This window comes from Dasypus novemcinctus, chromosome 3 (genome assembly GCF_030445035.2).
Source record: "Dasypus novemcinctus isolate mDasNov1 chromosome 3, mDasNov1.1.hap2, whole genome shotgun sequence".
Classification (NCBI taxonomy): domain Eukaryota; kingdom Metazoa; phylum Chordata; class Mammalia; order Cingulata; family Dasypodidae; genus Dasypus; species Dasypus novemcinctus.
Genome location: NC_080675.1, coordinates 122,884,879 through 122,908,437, shown reverse-complemented (window position 1 = coordinate 122,908,437; position 23,559 = coordinate 122,884,879). Strand labels below are relative to the sequence as shown.

Genomic DNA, 23,559 nt, shown 5'->3' with positions numbered 1-23,559 from the left:
TTTCAGCTGTTAACAGCAAAGCTACCCAAAAAAAACAATACTGGAAGATAAATAGATCTTGTCCTCTGGAGGTGTCTCTTTCTACTTCCCAGATACTTCTCTCCCAATCCCACATCAGCAGATGCAAAGAGCACATTCAATTGGTACCTCTAATTTTTTATTTTCCAGTGAAGAGTCTCACCTTAAATACTTTACAAACAAGCACTGTTTTTTGGCACCCATATCACAGTAAAACTTAGTGAGTATGGTCTCGTCAGCTCTAAAATTCTTTAATGAATTTAAATAGAGGTAGATAAATATGGCATATTACTCCTAAAAAGTAGGTGAACTGTCCAAAAGGCCCCTAGACAGGGCCCAGCAGCAGCCAGGAGATGGGCAGAACTCTCCCAAAGAAGTCTGATCAGCACCAATCCTATTCCGTTGTCTAAGTGAAACACTCCAGAATTCTGCTTAGGAAACCCTGCCAAGACTGACTTCCCCTGCAGCTACAGGCAAGCACAGTAAAGCAGAATAAAGGCATGCAGTTCTGCTGACGAGAAGGACTTGTGCAGTGAGTGGAATCCTTCAGAATGACCTCATTTTGTGAAATTAAGCACATGGGATGCTGCCTTACTAAACTGAGCTGGAACAAATCCCTCTGCAACAAATGACAACAAATGACAAAAACACGTTTATTAAGATTAAAATAAAGCTTAATACAGACATGAGTGCAGGTCCCTGCAGCAAAATGAATAGGCAGTCTACAACTTGTTAATACAAAGGAGTTGTATTCCAACAATACATCTTTAAGAACAATTATAAAACTGAGACTTTTTCCCCATAATAATAAACAAGTCCCCAGAGAGTTTGTTTAATCCCAAATTTACATAAATAAGGCTGTCTTGTAGTATAAGAGACTAACAACCAAGAATGTCAAGGCTTTTAGGATATACAGAATCTCAAGCAAAAGAAGTGCATTACTACAGTCATGACGTCCCCACCCTAAGAGAGGAAGCTGGCACTACCCTGGCTTGAGTTACAGATGGCTTCATAAACAAAAAGGGAAGGAACTCTAGGTAGGGTAGGGTTGTCAGAGAAGGAATGGAAGTTCCAAGGAGGAGAGCATATAGAGCAGGGGTTCTTAACAAAGAGGTCCGTTAGCTTGAATTAAAACTCAAAAAAACATTATTCTTGTAGGGATGTATTGGTGCGCGTGTATTATTAAATAATACACAGTATAGTGTGGACTTAGTAAGGGGTCTGTGGTTTTCACCTGACCGACAAAGGGGACCATGGAACAAAAAAAGGTAAGAACCCCTGATGTAGAGGAAAGTGAGAAGCAAAAAGGAACTAGGGCCCTGGGCAGCATATTCTAAGTAACCCTTCTCAGCAGATTACCTTTTTCTCCTAAGAAAGCTGACACCTTTCCTTTCCATGTTTCCATCTGTTTCTTTCAACTAGATTCTTTCCCTTTTCCCAGCCCCTGGAGAACCAACCACTACCACACTGTTTCTCCTCCTACCCATGTTTCTATTTCTGAAATACATTAGGTTTCCTAAAGTTTTTACTGCTTGAAAAAAATTAGGAAGGATAAAAAGCTCTTCTTTATAGTTTTCTCCTTATTGTAATTAGACCCTTTGGAAGAAGGAAAATGACAGCACTTCCTGCTCAGCTCCTGTCATTGTGCTACCCGCTTTCATATCAGTTATTTACTACGATGCAACAACACTACAGGCAGCAAGCCTATACACTGATGTTAGATGACTTGCCCAGAGCTATAGTGCTAAAGGGTAGCAAGTTCACCCTAATTCTACACTCGCACCCTTTTCCCCAAACCACAGAATGCACTGGTGAGCACAGTGGCTCTCTGGTATGGGAACCTAGGAGTCTGAAGACTGCTTTGTACCTCAAAGGCATACTCAGGTTCATGGTGTTTCAGTGGAGTTTAGCATGAAAGATAAGGAGAGGGGCCTAGAACAGGAATGGTTCCTTTCCTCCTCTCTTACATTATAAGTCATGGTCAGGACTTAAACTGGTGTAAGATGAAGAAAGAGTGTCACAGGTTGGGAGGTTCAGTCAGTAGAATCTTTGGTCAGAGGGAAGGTAAAGAGTAGTTCCTATGACAGACAGCTAGGAGATTATTCACATATTTTAAAGTCAGACAGTCTTAGGTTTGCAATTGCCCAGCCTAGAGGAAGAGTATATGATAGATTACATTTTTTTAAAAAAATCATATTTCTGAAAATACTAACAATAAACCAACCAGAAGTCCCACGGCACTTCTCAATTTTCATTCACAGTTTCTGCTTGCCAAGAAATAAAAAAGAACCTGCTTAGATGATGACTACCGTTCACCAACAGTTCAACATATTATAAATGCATCAAGATGATTTCTCATCTAATTTAAAACAAATAAGTTGCAGAATAATTTAACACTTTCCACAGCATGCCAATTCCAAGACTTATTGGGAAATATTATATATTGTGATTTAAAACAACATTTTCACAAAAGAAGAGAGTTCACAGAAACTCACAGTTCATGAAAGACCATAACAAATAAAACATCTATTTCCTGCAATATGGCAGAACAATCCTCTGAACAACACTCCCAATGAAAATAACAATGCTGGGTAAAATATAAACAAATCATTGCAATGGCAAGAAAATAAGGTATAATTGTAGGTTTAAAAAAAAATTGAATGAAAGCAAGCATGCAGAGACATATATAGAGCATTAAAGCAGGCTTTCTCCTTGTGGACATTTACCAATGTGTGTGAATGTTAGCTCTGGTTTTCATGCCTTGCAGAATTCAAGGAACAAGAGACAAAAGCCAGGGTCTGCCCAAGGTGAGGAGACTAACAGCAGACCTGAACAGATAAAGCTGAGACCTCAAAGAACTACATCTTTAGTTTAAAGGAGGGCAGGAGTAAACCCAGCCCTGTTTCTCTGAGGAAGGGGTAAGCAAACTATTTTTGTAAAAGCCAGATAATAAATGCTTTAGGTTTTGCGAGTCACATGCTTTCTATTACAACTACTCAACTCTGTCACTGTAGCAGGAAAATCACTATAAACAATATGTGACTGAATGGGTGTGGATAAATTCTGATAAAATTTTATTTTAAAAAAAGGTGGCAACTCAGATTAGGTGAGTAGGAAATAATTTGCCAATGCTTGTTCTAAACAAATGCAAAGATAAAGAATTCATTGGTGGTGATTAAAAAAAAATTGCATGAGAATTCACAACCACATAACAGCATTTATATTTCCCAGGTAATTTTTAAAAACCTTATTCCAAGAATAGAGTTTAAAAGTTGTCCTAGGCCCCAAGGTAAAAGGCACAGATAAATATAAATTGTCTTTGGGGGAATCTATCAGTCTAAGGCTCAAAAATTCCCTTGACACAAACCAGTAAATCAATCAATTAATCGCAGAACACATAAAGAAATAAAGCACCCTGATATATCTCGGGGATGAGCCTCCCTGGCACCAAGGGATTACTACCAAGCACCAGCTGATGATGTAACTACAAAAAGACCACTAACAAAGAGGTCAACTCAGACTGGCAGAATATCTCAGCCTACATGTAATATCACGTGTTAAAAACTGCTTTTTGACTTTGGATAAAAAGGGGGAAATGGAAAGGACAAGTGAGTTTATATGACTTTGAGTCTCCAAAAAAGAGTTGGGAGGTCATCAGGGGGTGATGCTTATGCATGTCTTGGTAGGGTACCAGAGACAGCCAAGGTAGACGGAAACCCAGGTGCTGGTTCTCCTGAGGGCTGCAGCGACCCACAGGTTCTATGGTCAAGGCAGATGGCTCTGGAGTTCAGGGCCATGTCAGTTAATCCTACTTTGTAACTTGTGTTCCTGAGTGTGATGGAGTTGGACTCAGATATAACCTTTCTACACATGCCTCTTCTGTTACTTTTACCAGACCCGTGGTTGGCGTTTGGGTTGGTGTATACTCAGGAGACCTGAATTTCTGAACTGTCCATGTGACAGCCAGGTCCTGGGCCACAGGAGACTTGCAGCTCCTACCCTCTGGTTTCTTGGACTTACCCTGGTCAGCTGGCAGGGAGGTGAAGAGAGTCAACCACCACACCAGGGAGCCAAGAGTGCCTACAGCTGCAGGCAGGAGAACTGCATCCATCATCCATGTGGAATCTAAACCCACTCTTGATATAGAGGGGGACTGGACATAGCTATCCCAGGCCCACAAGATGGAGAAATAGAGTATGGATTAGAGTGGACTTACTGGTGTCCTGCTGGGGAACTATTGTGATTAGTAAGGGAAGAAATTGTAGTAGTGATGTGGAGAGGGTGGCCACGGTGGCTGCTGATGGTCAGGAGAGGGAAGAAGAGATATGGTGTGGGGGCATTTTCAGGATTTGGAGTTGTCCTAGGTGGTGCTGCAGGGACAGATGCCGGATGTTGTGTGTCCTGTCATGTCCCACTGGGTGGACTGGGGGAGAGTGTGGACTACAATGTGGACCACTGTCCAGTGGTGCAGCAGTTCTCCAGAATGTATTCGCCAGGTGCAGTGGATGTGCCACAATGATGGAAGAGTTTGTTGATATGGGAGGGGTGGCGTGGGTGGGGTGGGGGGTATATGGGGACCTCATATTTTTTTAATGTAACATTTAAAAGAAAATAAAGAAAGAAAGAAAAAAAGAAATAAGGCACCCTGATATAGAGCCAATAGAAACAGACAGTAAAATTAGATATGTAAGATATTTAAGTATTCCAGACATTGGAATTATTAGAAATAAAAGATAATATATTTAAAGTATTTAAAGATACAGAAGGAATTGTAATAAGCTGAAATATCAATTTGAAAAGAGAACTTCTAGAGATGAAAAATTATACCAAAGTAAAAATTCAAGAGATTAACATATTAAATGCAGCTGAAGAAAGAAGCAGTGAACTAGAAGATGGATCTGAAGAATATCCCAGAATTCAGAGAGACAAACAGATGGGAAATATGAAAGACAGTCCAAGAGTCCTGGAGGATATAATGAGAAGGAATATACGCATATATATTATCAGTTTCAGAAGGAAAGAGAGAACAAATGGTACAGAAGTAATATCAGAAGAATAGATGGTTGAGAGATATTCAGAAGTTATAAACAATATTAATCCATAGCCAGGAAACCCAATGAATCCCAATCAGTACAAATAAAAAAGAAATCCAAACAGACACCCCAGAGCAAAATTCCAGGACATCCTTCAGGCACATGTGGCCAAGAAGACAGAGCTCCCTTTCCTCTCAGCTTCTAGTCAAGGAATACAGTATCTCACTGGGAGGGACAGGCATTTCTCTTCCCCTTCAATTCCAAATTAAAGTGGCTTAATTACTGGTGACTGCAGATGAAAAAACCAGAGGCTACCACCACCTCTCCCTCTATCAGCACAGGGTAGTGGCTCAGTGATTTTGCCCAGAAAGAGAGGCAGCCTATGTCTAAGAAAAGAGAGCACTAGGCATCTTCCCAAAGGAACTGACTTTGTTTGAAACAGAAAGCAAAGAAATTCAAAACTAAAGGCACCCTTGAAAATAACAGCTCTTAATTAAGAGCAACAAGTTAAACCACAGGCCAGTTAGTTCACCAGAGAGAAGCAGGGAAAGAGAGAGTTATGGAGAGCCGTCCTATGGTCAGATCAAACCTTAAAGATTGGCCTCAAAAACTATTTCTGCCCAAATTTAATTGAATTAAAAAGTAATTTATGCCTGTGGGAATTGTCATGCAACTAATAATTATTGGAGCCCAAAAGCTGGGTGTGAAACCAAATGAGGCAGACAGCTTCACAGAGAAATCAAAGACAGAGACAAAGATAGCTCTGCTAAAGCCAATGTATCTCAGGGTAACTGCACAATCAAGGCTGAATCCTCCAAGGAACAACACCAAAGCCGTCATATAGTGGGGAAAGAGTCCAGCAAAGTTAGAAAACAAATAAACAAAACAAATAACAAAAACAAAACCTGAAGAGGGGGAAAGGGGAATCAACATCCGGTGCTATAACATACAATGTAAAATGTTCAGTTTACAACAAAAAATTCCAAGACACACAATGAAAACAAAGTATAGGAGGCGGATGTGGCTCAGGTGATTGAGCTCCCATCGGCCATATGGGAGACCCTGGGTTCAATTTCTGGGGCCTCCTGGTGAAGGCAAGCTGGCCCACACCACCGTGGAGAGCTGAGAGCAGACAGCAAGCAAAATCAACAAGGTGGGAGGGGGTAATAAAAAAATGAAGTAAAACAAATAAATCTTTAAAATAAAAAAACTAAAGTATGACCCATACACAAGGAAAAAGAAACAGGCAATAGGATCCTATCTATGAGAGGGAGCAGATGTTGGATTTAATAGACTTCAAAAAAGCCACTATAAATATGCCTTAAGGAATAAAGAAGAAGAAAAAAGCCACTATAAATATGCCTTAAGGAATAAAGAAGAAAAAAAAGATCCATATGGAAATTCTGGAGTTGGAAAATACAGTAACTGAAATGAAAAATTAACCAGAGGGACTCAATAGATCTTAATTGGCACAGGAAAGTATCTGTGTACGTGAAGACAGAAATTGTACAATCCAAAAATCAAGAGAAAAAGAGAATGAAGAAATATATCCTCAGAGAAACACTGGCTGCCTTTAAGTTCACCAATATACATGTGTAATGGGACTACCAGACAGAGAGAAGAGCAGAAAAAATACTAAAATAAATGACTGAAAACTTCCCCTATCTGCTGCAGAACAATCTACACATCCAAAAAGCTCATCAAAACCCAATAGGTTACACTCAAAGAAATCCACACACAGATACATCACAGTAAAAATACTGAAAGACAAAGCTATAGGGAAAAATCTTGAAAGCAGCAAGAGATTTATGTATAAGGAAACCCAATAAGATTAACAGCTGACTTCTCTTTAGAAACAATGGAGTCAGGAAGCAGTGGGATGCATATTCAAAATACTGAAAGTGAAATGATAGCTGACTTTCCAATAATAATGGACGCCAAAAGATTTATAAGAGAAATACAGGTTTAAAACCAGAATTGTAAACCTATTAAAAACATTCAAGAGGGCAAAAGGACATTTTCAGATAATGATAACAGGACCATAAAATAGGAAATTCAGCTAAGTAGCTTTACAGCCGTTCTGGTTAGGGTAAGGAAATAAGAAATAAAAGAACAATTAGTTCAGTAGTGTTTTTAATTATTAATAATCGTGCTATTACATTATTGATTCATTTGTGAATGACTTAAATGAGAGAGAATCATCTTATAATTTGGGTGTGCTCTTTAAAGCACAAATGCTGAAATGGTCAACAATTTTTTTCCATGTGCCTTAAAAAATTCCAACATCATCACATTTTGAAATACTAATGAAAGCTGTATAATCTCCAAATATGGTATATATTTTTTAATTTAAATTTAAAATTTACAGCAACTTGGAGAGAAAAATGAAGTCTGGAGAAATCAAAGCAGAAACAAAGCAGAATTCAAAACCAGATGATCTTGGAAGACTCCAAAGTCTCTAGTCTCTCAGCTCTGCTATGCTGCCTTTATTTGCATCTATTTGGGAAGGTGAGGCCCTTTTCTCACAGGCACAATCAACCTACTCTCAACATGGCAGCCAATGATCCTGTAAAAGTCAAATTGTATCATCTCTCCTCTATTCAAAACCCTTCAATAGTATCCTATATCACTCAGAGAAACACTGAAAAGGCCTCAAAATGACCTGCAAGGCCCTATGTAATATATGTAATACAGCCCAATCAACTTTATGACTTCCTGTCCACCATTCTCTCCCTTACTCATGAGGCTCCAGTTTCATGAGCCTCCATGCTGTTCTGCAAACATACCAGGTTTGTTCTCATATAGGGCCTTTGCATGAGCTATTATTCCTTCATCTGGAATATTTTCCAAAGAACGGAATGGCTCACTCCCTGACCTCCTTCAGGTCTTTTTATTCAAAGTTCACCATTCCCAGTGATTACTTCCCTGAGTACCTTCTGTGGCAGTCTGAAATTATTTATGAATTCCAAAAGGAAAGATTGTAAAACGGTCTGTTCCTCTGAGCATGATACTCTTTGTATTAGAGTCAGCTGAGATGTCTTTGATTAAATTAAAATTAGGGCTTTGATTCAACCCACATCAGTAGGGTGTAACTCAGGTTAAGTCCCCACCCCCTTGGTGGGCTATATAAACAGACACTCACTCAAGAAGATACACAGAAGAAGATACAGGAAGAAAGAGAGCTTCACAGACATAGCAGAGCAGAGAACTACAATCCTGTGGCCCTGGGAAGAGAGATGAGCCATTTGCCTAATAGTTTGCAGCTGAAGAGAATAGAGTAGCTGAGCTAAGGAAGCTTGGAAAGAAACAAACCCTATGCCAGACTACAGCTGATATCAGAAGAAGCTGGGCCCATGGAGCCTTAAGCGGAAGAAGGAAGGAGAAACCAGGCCCACCATTTTACTTCAACATGTGGCTACTGACTTGGGTGAGAAAGTATCTTGAGTTGGACTCTTTAGGGCCTTATAACTGTAAGCTTTTACCCCCAAATAAATACCCTTTATAAAAACCAACAAATTTCTGGTACTTTGCATCAGCACCTCTTTGGCTGCCTAATATACCTTCCTTAAACGTTTTAACATTCCAACTTTCACAAGAACCTGTCCTCTAAACACTACCTGCTTTGTTCTTCTCCATATCACAACCATCTCGTATGCCATATGCAACATTTTACTTATTTATTACCTAGCTGCCCAAGAATGTAAGCTCCAGGGAGCCAAAGATTTCTCACTGATATGCTCATATCTATATCCCAGAGCCTAGAATGTTGCTTGGTACAGAGAAGATGCTCAATAAATAATTATCAGAAGAGTATTACACACAGAAAACATGATATTTCATAATTGAGACTTAAAATTTTTCAAAACCTAAACTCTAATAATTTTTAAATGTCACTTAAAAATTGAAGTTAATTATGATTCCATCCAAAAAAAAAACAGGTTTTCCCATCACAAGAATGAATTATCTCCATAATTTAAAATATATATATATCAAGGATTGATAAAAGAAAGCAGATGCATCCTTCGTTCTACCCACACTGACAGATTTGTAGTCCTCTAAATGAGCCCTGGTATCTCAGAGACCTGAGCCTTTTACCTAGAGGCCTTTTCATCTACTTGGAATGCCCCACACTGGTCTGTGTGTGCTGCAATCTTCTAGTCATTCATCAAGACCTAGCAAAAGGTCTTTTCCTCCAAGCAGTCTTCCTGGACTCACCTGAGTACAGGTATCCAACCGTCCTCTGGCCACTCCTAGTCCTGTTACTGCATTTCTTACTGAATTTCAGTAATGTGTGTGGACAACTGACTGCCCACCTGCTCTGTGGGCTCTTCCTTTCCAGGAGCTGGTGGTTCCTGGGTACGCAGTAAACCCCTAGAGAACAGATTTGGCTTTACCTCATCACTGGTGAGTTTCTTTGCTCTGAGTAATCTTTGAGCCTTATCTTCTTCTGACCCCTCGTCACTGTCTGAAGAATAGATTCTGGCTCGTTCCTCTGAAAGCAAAGCAATCATACTGTGATTGACTTTCGGAGAGAGTGATCACATTCATTCCTGAAATTTTCGTATGATGAATATCTTTAGTTCCCTTTGTAGATTTTTCTCAGAAGAACTAATTCTAAATATTTTGATTTAAAGATAAATATAAGTTTTAGATACATTGAAATGAAATAGATTTCAAAATATAAGAATGGTTAGTCTGACCACTTTTAAAAGGCTTGTATGCAAGGAGACATTAAAGAGACAGATCCTACTTTTCAAAAGTAAACTATTAAAGCCTTCATGAGGGATATAACAGTTAATTCCAAATTACACTGTGAAGATAAAAGCAAAAAAAAATTGTTTCCTGATCCTATAAAAACCATCTCTTGCCAGATGGACATTTCAATGGGTTTTATTTTTTTTTTTTTTTTTTTTTTACAATTTTTAACCTTTATTCACCTTTCTCTTTTTATCTTAAACATAGATTACTAAAGGAAGTTTTTTTTTTTTTTTAATTTTTTTATTTTTTATTGACTTTGTAATAATATTACATTAAAAATATATATGTGAGGTCCCATTCAACCCCACCCCCCCACCCCCCCTCTCCCCCCCCCAACAACACTCGTTCCCATCATCATGACACATCCTCAATGGGTTTTATAGACAAGTAACACTCTACTGTGATGCTCAAGCCCAGGCGAACCTTGGAGTGGAATAAAAGCAAGTGACATTAGATGAGCACCCTCACTTCTGAACCTAAAAGCCTTCCCCTTCCTAATCTGTGCTTACCTGACCACTGTGCAGAACTGAACCTAATTAACTTATCTATTAGGTTTTTAATCTCTGGTGAACTGAATATTATATCTCTCTTCCTAAAAAAATATTTCAATCACTTTGTTTTTATTTAATCTCTGTGTGGTTTACTTCCACAATTAATCTGTCAAAAAGGTGCACTGATTAAAAAAGGCTTCTGTACTATAATCCTAATAAATAATATGTAGACAGGGTGTAACCATTTACCAGAAAATAAGGAGTCACTGCAAAAAAGAGAAGAGTTACACAGGATGGTCACAGAAAGGGAAATGTGAGTGTTCTTAAAGCTTATCACTCTAACAGGGCAAAACCAGGGCGCACGGTCACTCTGGTTTAAACAGGGATTCCCAAAGCGGTAATGTCAAAGTGAAACTGGTCAAGTATTAAAGCCTCATTTTACAGATGAGGCATGTGATTCAGAGATGTGAAGTCCCTTGCCCAAAGCTGATGAGTGTAAGGATAACAACAGTTCTAGGTAACAATTGTTTAGTACTTATGTGCCAGGCTCTGGGCTAAGTACATGACATACATTATATCATTTCAATCTTCAAAATGACTATGTTGTAAGTACTGTTACTAATAGGGCTTTTGTTCCCCCCCAGTCAGTTAACAGAAGTTAAGGGAGATCATGTAACTTTCAAAAATCATTCAACAAAAAGTGTCAGGACTGAGATTAGAGGAAGCAGGGTCAGGAGTCCAGCCCATGTCTTCTAATTTCATTTTCTGTTAGCATGTCATTTTGCTAGTGGCTGTGAGGAATCTCTGGGTGATAACCAGGTGGATGCAATGTTGTAGCTGAGATAAACACTATAGAAGTCAGATGACCTTGTTTAAAGCATTGGCCTTGCCACTTACCAAATATTTGGCTTTGGCAAGATTCTCAACCTCTCAAAGTCTCAGTTTCCTTGATGAGAAAAGAGATAGTAACAGTAGCTGGGTCACAACATTGTTATTAGGATAAAATAGGATGCATAAGCAGTGTTGAGTGTTTGGCTTGCCTGGAATTCAGTTTATGCTGAACAGAATTAAATTATTGATACCTGTGAAAGGAGGGAATATTTGAAGGAGAACTGAGAGAAAAATAAAGGAGGAAGAAGGAAAGAAAACATCATGTATTCGCTAAGTAATTTAATTTCACATTTCAAATCAGTAATAAAATAAAGTTCAGAAAGCTTCTGATATAATTGGTGAACTTTCAAACCAGAAAACAGAAGCTCAAAGAACAAGGCTGAAAGTGGGAACAGCACCAGTTCCTATACTTTCAGGCTCACTTTAAAGAACGCTGCATTCTCTTAAATGATATTGCAGGGACAGATGCTGAACATTATATATCCTGCCATAACCCACTGAATGTACTGGGCGAGAGTGTAAACTACAAATGGAAACTATAATCCACGTGGTATAGCAGTGCTCCAAAATGTATTCACCAAATGCAATGAATATGCCACAATGATGAAAGAGGTTGTTGATGTGGGAGGAGTGGGAGGGTGGGGTGTGGGGTATGGGGGAACCTCATATTTTTTTAATGTAACATTTTTTGTGATCTATGTATCTTTTTAAAAAAAAGACAATTTAATAAAAAATTTTAAAAATTTTAAAAATCAAAATAAAGAATACTGTAATGCGAGCTCATTAGGCCGTGAAAGAGAACATTCAATAACACTGGTTCTTTAAAAATAAAATATCTAGTAATTTGATATTCAGATTATGCCCTAAGCAAAGATAAATTCCTGAATCCCAAATGAGGAAATTTTGCACCGGACTCACCTCGAATGCCCCCTTTGTATCGGTTTTTAATGGCAGCCAAGCTGATGGACTCCTCGCCTTCCTCCTCCTCATCGTAACGATCAGGTTCTAGGTAACTAGCACTCAGCCCCCGCTGGTGCTGTTTCTCTCGCATGCGGCGCTGTTGAGATTCCCTACGAATAGAAGCCCTCAAACGTTCTTCTTCTTTCTGTGAAGGAAACAATGAACTAAAAAAATGAATTCCTTTCATACCTACTTGAATCTTTTTTTATTATAACAAACATAGTGTAAATGCTTAACCCAAGATAACACTTATTTCACATGTCTTCAGAGTATAATTTTCTCTAAATTACAGTTCAGTCACCATGCATTCAATTATTTGGCTTTATGATGTGAAGAGTGAAGAGACATGTCCTTAGGAATGCATCATCCTCTCTGCTGCCATTCAAAGCCAGGTTGAAGCTATCAACACCAAGAAACTTTGTCCATACCCAGTGGACCCCTCTCTGGGCAGTAAAGGCTGTTTTTCTGTTCATCCTTGAGCCATATACACCTGACTCATCCAAGTTGTCAAACCATCACAGTTTCCAGAAATTCCTGTCTAGGCCCCTCAGCCCTGAGAGCTCCCCATACATTCTGACAGCAGAGGATGGATGGGGAGGGTCTGATAGGGGATGAACTTCGGTTCCTCAGATTTGCGTGGCAGTCAGCACAATGATGTTCTCAAGGCAGGGACAGGATTTGAGGGGGTCAGAAATACTCTGGTAATTCTTTGAAGATCTTCTTTATTTAAATTGCTCTATATTATTGCATACGATTCAAATCCTGTTGTGAGAAATCTGATACAAATTGTTTCATTAAGTAGTACATGGCTGTACTGAGTATAGAGTAAGAATTCCTGGCAGTGGAGCAAAGACTGATTGCAAAATAGCTGTGATCCCTTGTCTGCTTTTTCACAGAAGCTAGGATTGTAGAGAAGGGTTTGTGAGAACTTTCAAGGTGATCCAGGGCTCTTCTAATAGTGCTGAAACTGGAGTCTAAAGGTCCCTTCAGCTCCTCTACTCCAAGCACAAAAGGTGGGGAAAGGGAGCAAGAAGTGAAGTTCCAAAGCCGGTGCCCCTGTGCACTGCTGGAGTAGGCTCTGCTACTGAATATGATGTAGTAAACCTGCCCCCATGAACAAAATACAGGATGAAGGAAAAAGTAAAGGCCCAGGAGCAAAACTTCAGCAGATTAGTAAGAAAGGTTAGATTAGTAAGATTAGATTAGTAAGAAAGGTTCTGAGGCAACTGACCTGCCTTGGCTTCACCATGCCTGGCTGCACTAAGGAATGTAATCACATAAATCAGGCAGGCAATAGCCAAGACTTAGCAAAGATCAGAGAAGACAAAGAGGAGGGATAACAGGACTGTACCATGGCATTTGGCTTCCCAAAACAAGTGCTATATCAAAGACCAGGGGTGTCAATACAAGCTCACAATCCATTATTTCAGGATAATGCCATGCAATTAAATTGGCACCTCACTGACAGTTGTATAAAATTTGAAAACCTACTGGGTATTGTTATAAACTGAACTTATAAACCATAACCTATATTTATTCTTTTTTTTTTAAAGATTTATTTTTTATTTCTCTCCCCTTCCCCGCCCCACCCCCCAGTTGTCTGCGCTCTGTGTCCATTCACTTTGTGTTCTTCTGTGTCTGCTTCCATTCTTGTCAGCAGCCCAGGAATCTGTGTTTCTTTTTGTTGTGTCATCTTGCTGCATCAGCTCTCCGTGTGTGCATGAGTGCCACTCCTGGGCAGGCTGCACTTTTTCGCACTGGGCGGCTCTTCTTATGGGGCACACTCCTTGCACGTGGGGCTCCCCCACATGGGGAACACCCCTGCATGGCATGGCACTCCTTTGCACACATCAGCACTACGCGTGAGCCAGCTCCACACGGGTCAAGGAGGTCCTGGGTTTGAACCGTGGACCTCCCATGTGGTAGGCGGATGTTCTATCCATTGAACCAAATACACTTTCCATCTATTTTATATATATTTATTTTTTTAAAGATTTTTAAATTTATTTCTCTCCCTTTCCCCCCGTCCCCCAGTTGTCTGCTCTCTCTGTCCATTCCCTGTGCATTCCTCTGTGACTGCTTCTATCCTTATCAGCGGCACCTGGAATCTGTGTTTTCTTTGTTGAGTCATCTTGTTGTGACAGCTCTCCATGTGTGCGGCGCCATTCCTGGGCAGGCTGCGCTTTCTTTCGCACTGGGCAGCTCTCCTTATGGGGCATACTCCTTGCACGTGGGGCTCCCTTACGCAGGGAACACCCCTCTGTGGCACAGCACTCCTTGTGCACATCAGCACTGGGCATGGGCCAGCTCCACACGGTTCAAGGAAGCCCAGGGTTTGAACCGCGGACATCCCATGTGATAGGCGGACGCCCTATCCATTGGGCCAAGTCCACTTCCCTCTATTTTATACTGATCTCTACTGTTTCTACTGGTTTTTGACATGAATTCTAAGTGGGACATAGATGATTTGATTATTTTCTAAATTATCTGTGAAAACTCAGATCTTTTCAATCACCAGTTAATGAAATCTCAGGAACTGATGGGAGAATCCTGAGCTCTTGTGTCTGTTTTACTGTCATCACCACATCACCCACTGCTTGGCAAATGCTTAGGAATGAATGATGCAAGTCCCTAACCATGTCAAATGGAAAAGAAAACGGTAGGGCCAGAAGAGATGATGAACAAATGTTTTGGGAAATGCTATTCCTAATATAACAAAAATGCCAGGATACAGTTAAGCAAACATACCTTTATCATTTCTGTGCGCTGGCATTCAGGATCACGACCAGCCATTGGTAAGATTCTAATCTTCTGTGTTTTTGAGCATCTATCAGCAAGTGACAGAGTCATCTTCCTATGTGTGGCACTGTCTGTAGAGTGGGGTCTGTAAGGAAATGAATAAAAATGCCTCACTGCTTTTCCAAATGCATTTGTCAGCAATTTATACCAACATCACAGAAAAAAGTGACCATTTCATACTCACTAGAATAGACACAGTCACTAAAGTGAATATACTAGGCAGATGCTTCTGAACTTTCTTCATTCTTCAGTTTACTGAGACATTCTTATCTCACAAATAAAGTGAAAAACAGAAGGCTTTGTAAAGCACAATCGCCTTCTACAAGTAGTAAATGGATAGATTCAAGCAGCACTTACTGAATATCATATGCCAGGCACTGTGCTTTGTGTTTCACATGTTATCTGATGTCACTGCCACAAACTACCCTATGAAGTAATTATTATTATTTGTATTTTATAGATAAGGAAACTTAGGCTAAGAAAGATTGAGAAATTTTCACAAGGTCACACAAGTGAAAAGGGATTCAAATATACGTCTATCTGATTCCAAAGGCTATACTTTTGACCTTTACAATTCTCAAAAAGCTAAATCCTAAATCACTAGTATTGCACCCTTCCCACCTTCCTGAAAGATGGCATTAAGCAAAGGGGATGGTCTGCTTAGAATCAAGAAAAGAAAAACATGAATGTTTCAGTGTAACTCCTCTACAACCTAGAGAAGTGGAATGTCCCCACCAGCTGACCTGAACATACCGTTTAGGAGTGGAGGGTATATCCCTCCAGTGGTATTGGAGGCAGCAGCCTAAGGCAATCGGATGAACCCAGCTCATCACATCAATCAACTCATTTCCTTTCCTTTGATTGTATGTACAACCACCACCTTTAGCTATCAACTAATTTCCCAGATCAATTTTACTAAAAAGAATGGACACACAAATCAGCAGAGGCAAGTATTCTGACTCTTGGCAGTTATGGTAATCAACTGGAATTAACAAATTGACGTTCTGCTTTACACAACAGTGTCTTGTAAATTTGGTTAGCATGGTCTGGTTCCCTGGAAAAAAGCAACTTTAAGTAAACTTGATAAAATAACATTTGAACTTTCAGAACTGACAATCAAATCTTGGTCACTGGTGAACCATGCTGTGAGGTCATACCAGTCGAGAGAGGTGTTTTGGTCAAGATCTGTAATTTGTTGCTTTTACTGTAACAAACAATATGTTGACAAGAATAATTACCTGAAGGTGAGTTTGGTTTTAAAGACGGCTTGTCCCTGTAGACCAGTACCTTGTCTTATAAAAAGATGATTGTGATCACCTTGCAGTGGAGCTTTGTAAACATCAAACACTTCATTGCCTAAATGAAGTGACATACTGAAAACAAGAAATACTTCACATATTAAAGTCATAAAGCTTTTATTCTACCATTTTTGCTTCATTTAAAATGTGACTGAACTGCTGCTTCCTCTCGTGACATAGAGTTCAGAAGGAAAGGAAAAAATAAAGAACGCATGCTGTGAAAAACAGACCAACTACATAGAAATACCCAATGCTGTGATATCTACCCAGCCTCTAACACTTTCACTATGAAAAACAGTTTTTCAAAAACATTAATTTTTGGTAAGCAGGGCTAGTCTAACTTTTCCAAACTAATATGCTGTGCCAAAGAAGACTGTGGACATTTTAGGTCCACATTTAGTGTTTCCCACCAGCCTGAATGACCCCCATTACCTATTTATTTCTCCCAGGTTTTCTATGCAATGCCAGAGGCTAGAAAATAGAGACCCTTTAATAAGAGGTGGTCCCAAAATAAGGTCCTACTCCAAACAATTGATCCACCTTCGCCACATTCTGGGTATTTCAATAGTCTTGAGACATTTTGTGCTTACCTTCCATCTGACCATTTGACTATTCGAGCATTGCTTTCCTTAATTTCATTTCCTTCTTCATCCCGACGTATCCTCCATCTTATAGTATTTTCTACCTGTTTCAAAACACAAATGCATTAGGAAACCATAGTTTAACTGATGTTATGCATCTTTTCTCAAGAGACTCATAATCATAAAATAATATAGGTAGGTAGTGACAGAAAAATAGACAACCAGAACCCTCTTGCTTCAAACACCTGGAGATGTTGGATAAAATAACAACAATGGGAAAAAAAATGCTTAAGGGAATTTATGAGCAACCAGTGCCAGAATCATAGGAGTTGAAAGTCAGAACAGTTAAGCAGATGGCAAATCTGCAGTAGCCCTGGGGCACTATAATACAAAGTGAGAGTTATAGGCCCAAATGAAGCAGCAGTTTAGAATTGAGACTCCTATATAAAGCAGGTTCTCTAGGAAAGCTAAAAACCCTTCCACAGTTGAGTAAGGGAAAAACAGTAGCCTGTGAAAATTAAAACTGAGCTTTAAACAAGTTTAGAGTCCTGCTTTATTTTACAAGCATGGTGGGAAACTCAAGACATTAGCAAAGTGGCAGACACTCATCCAGAACTACTCTGGAAAAACAATGCAATAACCCAAACCACACTGGATTCCCACAGGAAACAAAATAAGTCCTACGTAAGGTGAGACGATAAGTAAAAAATACAAAACACAAGAGCATATGCTATAAGTGACAGTTTACAAACAAAACAAACAAGCAGACTAGCTCCCTAAGAACTTAGAACAGGGGAGCAGATATGGCTCAGGCATTTGGGCGCCTGCCTCCCACATGGGAGGTCCCAGGTTTAGTTCCCAGTGCCTCCTAAAGAAGACAGGCAATGAGAAGACATCGAGCAAAAACAACAAGCAGACAGCGACCAAACAAACAAACAAACAAAAGAAGCAAAAATAACAACTAGCAGACAAAGAGCAAAAAAAACAACAAGCAAGACAGCAAGCAAACAATGAGGAGAAAGGAAGCAAAAGCAAAACAGCAGGGAGTGGATATGGCTCAAGCAGTTGGACATCTGCCTCCCATACAGGAAACAATGAGCAGGCAACAAGCAGACAACTAGCAAGAACAGTGAGTAGACAACGAACAAAAACAGCACGCAAACAGATGACGGAGCCATGGGGGGAAGGGGGATAAAATTGTATAACTTAAAAAATAAAAACATTTAAAAAATAGAACATGGAACAGTAGGAATAGCTAACAGAAATTTTAATACACACTATGCTTAAAGTATTTAAGTGGTTAAAGAAAATAGAGAAACTATAAGGAAAAAAGAGATTATGATGATGTTCTTTCCTAATTTGTAACAAACGTTCCACAGCAATGCAAGGTGTTGCTGGTGGGGTGGTAAATGGGAAACTGTATTTTATGCGTGATCATTCTGTAAACGCACAACCTCTTTAATGAAAAATTAAAGTGTATATATTTTTGGGGGAAAAAGTCTAAGCTATGGGAACTCTGTATTTTAGGTATGATTTTTCTGTAAACCTGCAATTTCTCTAATTAAAAAAAAAGTCTAAGTACTATAAACTATTCATTTTTGTCACCTTGAGCTAGTTGTTGGCCCCAATTTATCCCCACTTTCTCATTTGATTTTAATATCCCTCCTGAAGAAGAAAAGTACTGACGTTTCACTGAAAAGCTATAGAAGCCCATGCCTTTTGGATAGAAAAGATCAAGGTTCTTTAGGCACTTATAGATCTATCACACTTGAAGAGACAGTATTATTAAACATTCTAAAGATCAGCCCCCGAATTCTATGAATGACAGACTGCCATTTCTTAACAGTCTAAGAAATGTCTGGAAAACAAGGTATTTACTGAAAATCCTTCAGATTTAAAAATTTTAAAAGCTCCAATTTCAGTATCATAGGTTCAACTACCTCTTGTTCCTTGGTACAACTCCAGCTCTAAAACATTTCCTTAACCTACATCCTCTTTGTTCAAAGGGAGATCAGAGGTCCTCTATGGATAGAGGTCACCAGATGTACAAGGAATTACAGGGAAGTGTAATGGGAATCTGTACAGTAAAAATCTCCTCTAATAGTCAACAAGAACAAAAGAACACACAAAAAGACACAAGGTAAAATACTAGTAAAAGAATCTCCTTTTCTACATGATTTATTTATCCATAGATTAAAGAACCTGAAGAATTTCCTCTTGTAGGAAGTTGCTAATATATATGGAAATAGTCTTACATACCTAAACACAATTTATTCTGAAGGAAGCATCTAACAATTTTACATTAAAAATTTAAGTAAGAAAAGCATTAGTGTGGACCATTGACCATGAGGTGCAGCAGTGCTCAGAGATTTATTCACCAAGTGCAATGAATGTCTCATGATGATGGAGGAGGTTGTTGTTATGGGGGTAGGAGTGCGGTGAGGGGGGTGGGGGGTATATGGGGACCTCATATTTTTTTAATGTAACAGTAAAAAAATAAAGACAAAAAAAAAAGAAAAGCATTAGAACAATGACACCTTTACAGAGAAAAGGTTATATATTTTCTTCCCTAAAAGTATTCTGAAAAGGAAAACAGTTCACTTATTGACAGAAAAGGAAATATAAAAGATCATTTTCAAAAGCTCAAGTCTCGGGAAGCGGATGTGGCTCAAGTGATAAAGCTTCGACCTACCAAATGGGAGGACCTGGGTTCGATCCCTGGGGTCTACTGGTGAAAAAGAGAGAAAGCGTGCCCACATAGTGAGCCAGGGCGCCACGCAAATGAGTGACGCAGCAAGATGATGACACATCAAAAGAAAAATAAGGGGAGAGTCAAGGTGAAATGCAGCAGAAACCAGCAACTGAGGTGGCACAATTGACAGGGAACCACTCTCCCCATCAGAGGTCTCCAGGATTGAATCCCAGTGAATCTGAGAGGAGAGAAGATGAGACGAGAAGACAACACAGACAGCAAAAGCAGCATGGTGGGAGGAGGGGAAAGGGGAAAAAGAAATAAATAAATAAAAATCTTAAAAAACAAAACAAAACCAAGTCTCAAGTTAGTATCCCCAGACTTAACTTTTATACAAGAAAAGAGTAAAGCAATGGAAAGATACCTTTAATTTTAATCTAGTTCTACCTTCTTCATCCAGCATTTCCTCATCTTCAAATTCATCTTCATAATACTGAGGATCAAAAGGCCTACAAATTGTTTTTGAAATAAACTATTAATCCTATGTGAAAAAGGAATATTATTACTGCTAGAGAAAAATATCTCTTAATATATACCAATACAAAGTCATAATATAATTAAAAATCATAATGGTAACATTTTCATGTTCAACTTCAAATCATTCAAATTACTGTTTTTTAAAAATTTGGTATTAATATTGTTTGAAATAAAGCACAAACAAGGTTAAATATTCAAAATATTATTTGCTCTTCTTATGTTTAGTCTTCCACACAAGCTTCATGGAAAAAAATGTTAAATCACAAAAGAGCTTGCATGTTGCTTACTAACACTCATAAACACTGTTTAGTTGTCCAAAACTATCAGTTTTTCTAGATCCACAATGGCTGCTATGTTGAACATTTGCAGTTTTTCCTAGCAAATTTCCTCATTCTCAATTTCATGTTTTTTAGGGCTGCACTAGTCAAAAACACCTAGAAAACGTGTGATGTCTACTAATTCACAAAAAATCTCAAGCTGCTGAGAACAATTAAAGCATTAAAAAAGCTCATACTTTCTCTACCACAGGATATGCTTTTTTCCCAAGTTACATAAGGAATTTTCCATTTTTATGATGAATCAAGTCATGTAAAATAAGAAAAAATTAATACTGCACATATTTCTTCTCAATATCTAGAAAAAAACTTCAATTAATCCTCTTACCTGGGCTCTACACTGAGAAAGTTGGGCAGTTTAACAAAATACAAGTCATTTCCTAAATCGGTGTTTACTTTGGGTATTTCTACTTCTATCCTGGTCTCAGGAATTGGCTCTTCCTCTTGTTGATCCTGAGGCAATCCATTTTCATCCTAGTAAAAGAACCACAGAATTTCAGAGCAGGGCCCTTAGAAATGACATAGCTCAATCTCTACATTTTAAAAACTTAGGCAAAAAGCTAGGGGTAAAACAGCACCACTCCCAGGCCTATTCACCCACACCCCCAGAAAACCTCATGAGAAACAAGATTAGTCTGGATGCATGAGTATAAGAAAGTTTCTCTTTTGTGTTACGTCTTACAAATATTCTTACAAATAAATTATTCTTACAAATAAATTGTTAAATTAACATTATAAAAGATTATCAACACAGCACATGCTTTTCTTGTCAAGAACAAAAAAAAAACATTTAAAAGCTGTTCTCAAATCACATGTCCTCACAGTTTAGGCCCTAAACACTGGCATCAATTTCATTCTGGGCAGTCATTTCTATAACCTCTTTTAACCAAAAGGTTAAAAGCCAGTTTTAATATAATTAATAAAGTCATCTGTTCAGTGTATTTTCATACAGTAATTCAGTTATCAACTTCCTCTTCTTGGCATTAGAAAGACCCTCAGTCTCTGAAACTTCTTACTTATGAATAAGTGGCCCAATTCACATTAGTAATTTTACTTACAACAGGCTGTCCTGGAGTAGGTGGTTTATCTTCCCCATCACTCCCTGAAGATATATCATCTGCACCTCCAAACAGATCCATGGTTCCACTATTATCTTCAATATAGGAGGAAAAAGGCACAGTATTAATTTCTATAACTAAGGTTCTTCAAAGCTGATCTCTTCAACATATTCCCAAAATTTCTGGATTAGGATCAGGAAACGTAACTCTGAACTTAGCTCTCAAAGGCCTGACCAAAATGTCTGTGGAGAGGGAAGGAAGCAAAGCCAACAAAAGGCAAAGTTGTATCCAAGGCACCTGTTCCTCCTTTCATTTTCTACATCCTTGTTCTTCAACTTTCCTTTATTCCCTAGGAGCCTAAATGTCCTCCTGCAGCCTAAATACTCAAAGTTAGGACTTACACACTCTTATGTGGGCCTATTTTCTACCTAACGCCTCAAGTTTCAAAATTACAAGTCCATATCTTCTCTCAAGCCAGAACTTCAGCTAAGTGTAAGTGAACAATAACAATAATCTATATAAACCAATAAACCAAGGTGAGGTCCTAGAGGGAGTGATTAGAAAGACAGGAGAGTGGTCTGAAAGTAGACTGCCTGAAGCTGCGATTACAGAAGGATTGCATTGGTAAGGCCAAGGTTTAGGATAAGACTTTGAGACTGAGTTACTGACATAAGGTGGCGGACAAGATCACTGAAAAAGAACAGCAAGGACAAAAATGCCAGGGTACTGAGAAGTTCATCTTTGTGATGAAATCACATCTACCGACACGCTCATCACCTCCTCCCAATTTCTTTTTAAGTTCTTATCTTATTATTATCCTGGATAATAATATCCTGTTATTATCAGTCTTCTACCCTACCTCTACCCCACCAGAATGTGAGTTCTAAAGGGAGGATTCTTTTTAATCTATTTTGATCATTGCTACATCCCCAGTGCTTAAACCACTTCTAATACATAGTAGATACTCTTTTGGTGTCTGTAAATAAAATGAAAGAATGAATATATCTTATCTAATTCTCACAATAATCCCGTAAGATGTTAGCATCATTTCCCCTTTTACAGTTCAGAGTTAGCATCATCTCCTTTTTACAGATCAGAAACTGAAGTTTAAAGTAATTTGACCAAAATCATACAGTTGGACAGTAGAGGGAAAAGATTCTTAGATCATCTGATTCTAAAATCTATGCATTACCATAGACCTTTAAGAACTTGCTGGTCTCTTCAGCTCTCTCCTTTCCTCTCTAGTTGACCCTCTACAACTGCTTGCTTTAGTTATAATGTTACTTATGATACTTTTCATAAACTGTTTAACATTAACCATAAAGCAAAATAACAGCTATGCATAACCAAAATGTCAAAATTGTCTTCACTGTAATATTTAGATAATGCCCTTACTGCATAGTAATTTGCCATTTGTAAACACTGTCATGTATAGAGATGAACAGATACATCTCCTTCCTTGGTTATAACAAACCTACCTTATAACAACAAACCTAACACTGGAGTTTAAAAAAAAAAACTGCATTTAAATCGTAGCTCTAATAATCAGGCTCTTCATTTGATGTTAACCTGTTACGAACTTAAGAACAATCTGCCTCGAGACTGTCATTATTCAACCTGAAGAATGGACAATGCTGCCTCCACCCCACCTAGAGGATCAGTCCCCTAACAATGGATTCATTCCAACAACTATAATAGAAGAAGCATATTCTTCTACTCTGTGTACACTTAAGAGTATCCACACTCTTTTCCCAGGGTCTTATATTCTGGGGTAAATGTCCAGGGTTAGGAGTGCACTATAGTTAAATGTAGAAAGAGGAACGAAAATATATTCTTATTAACCAAGAATACTAGCAGATGGTAGAATGTGAAGTAACTTTTCCTTCTTTTTTGTGCTTTTCTGCATTTTCCAAAATTTCTACCACATATTTGAATTACTTTTGTAATCAGATATCTTTAAAAGGAATGACAGGAGTACCTTTTGGCACCTCAGCATCACTATCCACTTCTGAGTCAGATGCAATTGCGTTCTTGCGTTTCATTCGTAAAACTTCATCTTCACTATCACTGCCTCGTGCAGATTCTATAAGGGTAGAATTAGAAGCTCT

The 23,559-nt window shown here is 38.6% G+C and overlaps 1 protein-coding gene across 1 annotated transcript in view; it reads right to left on the bottom strand.

The window, feature by feature from the left end:
- Nucleotides 1-23,559, bottom strand: part of LEO1 (LEO1 homolog, Paf1/RNA polymerase II complex component) — a 32,464-nt gene that overhangs the window by 1,491 nt on the left and 7,414 nt on the right. Inside the window, exons 3-11 of the mRNA XM_004462147.5 lie at nucleotides 23,430-23,534; nucleotides 21,452-21,546; nucleotides 20,722-20,867; nucleotides 19,946-20,030; nucleotides 16,839-16,933; nucleotides 16,189-16,323; nucleotides 14,900-15,035; nucleotides 12,110-12,296; nucleotides 9,446-9,543 (exon numbers count right to left, since the gene is read on the bottom strand). Coding sequence (XP_004462204.1) covers nucleotides 9,446-9,543; nucleotides 12,110-12,296; nucleotides 14,900-15,035; nucleotides 16,189-16,323; nucleotides 16,839-16,933; nucleotides 19,946-20,030; nucleotides 20,722-20,867; nucleotides 21,452-21,546; nucleotides 23,430-23,534 — 1,082 coding nt within the window. The remainder of the gene's footprint in view (nucleotides 1-9,445; nucleotides 9,544-12,109; nucleotides 12,297-14,899; nucleotides 15,036-16,188; nucleotides 16,324-16,838; nucleotides 16,934-19,945; nucleotides 20,031-20,721; nucleotides 20,868-21,451; nucleotides 21,547-23,429; nucleotides 23,535-23,559) is intronic.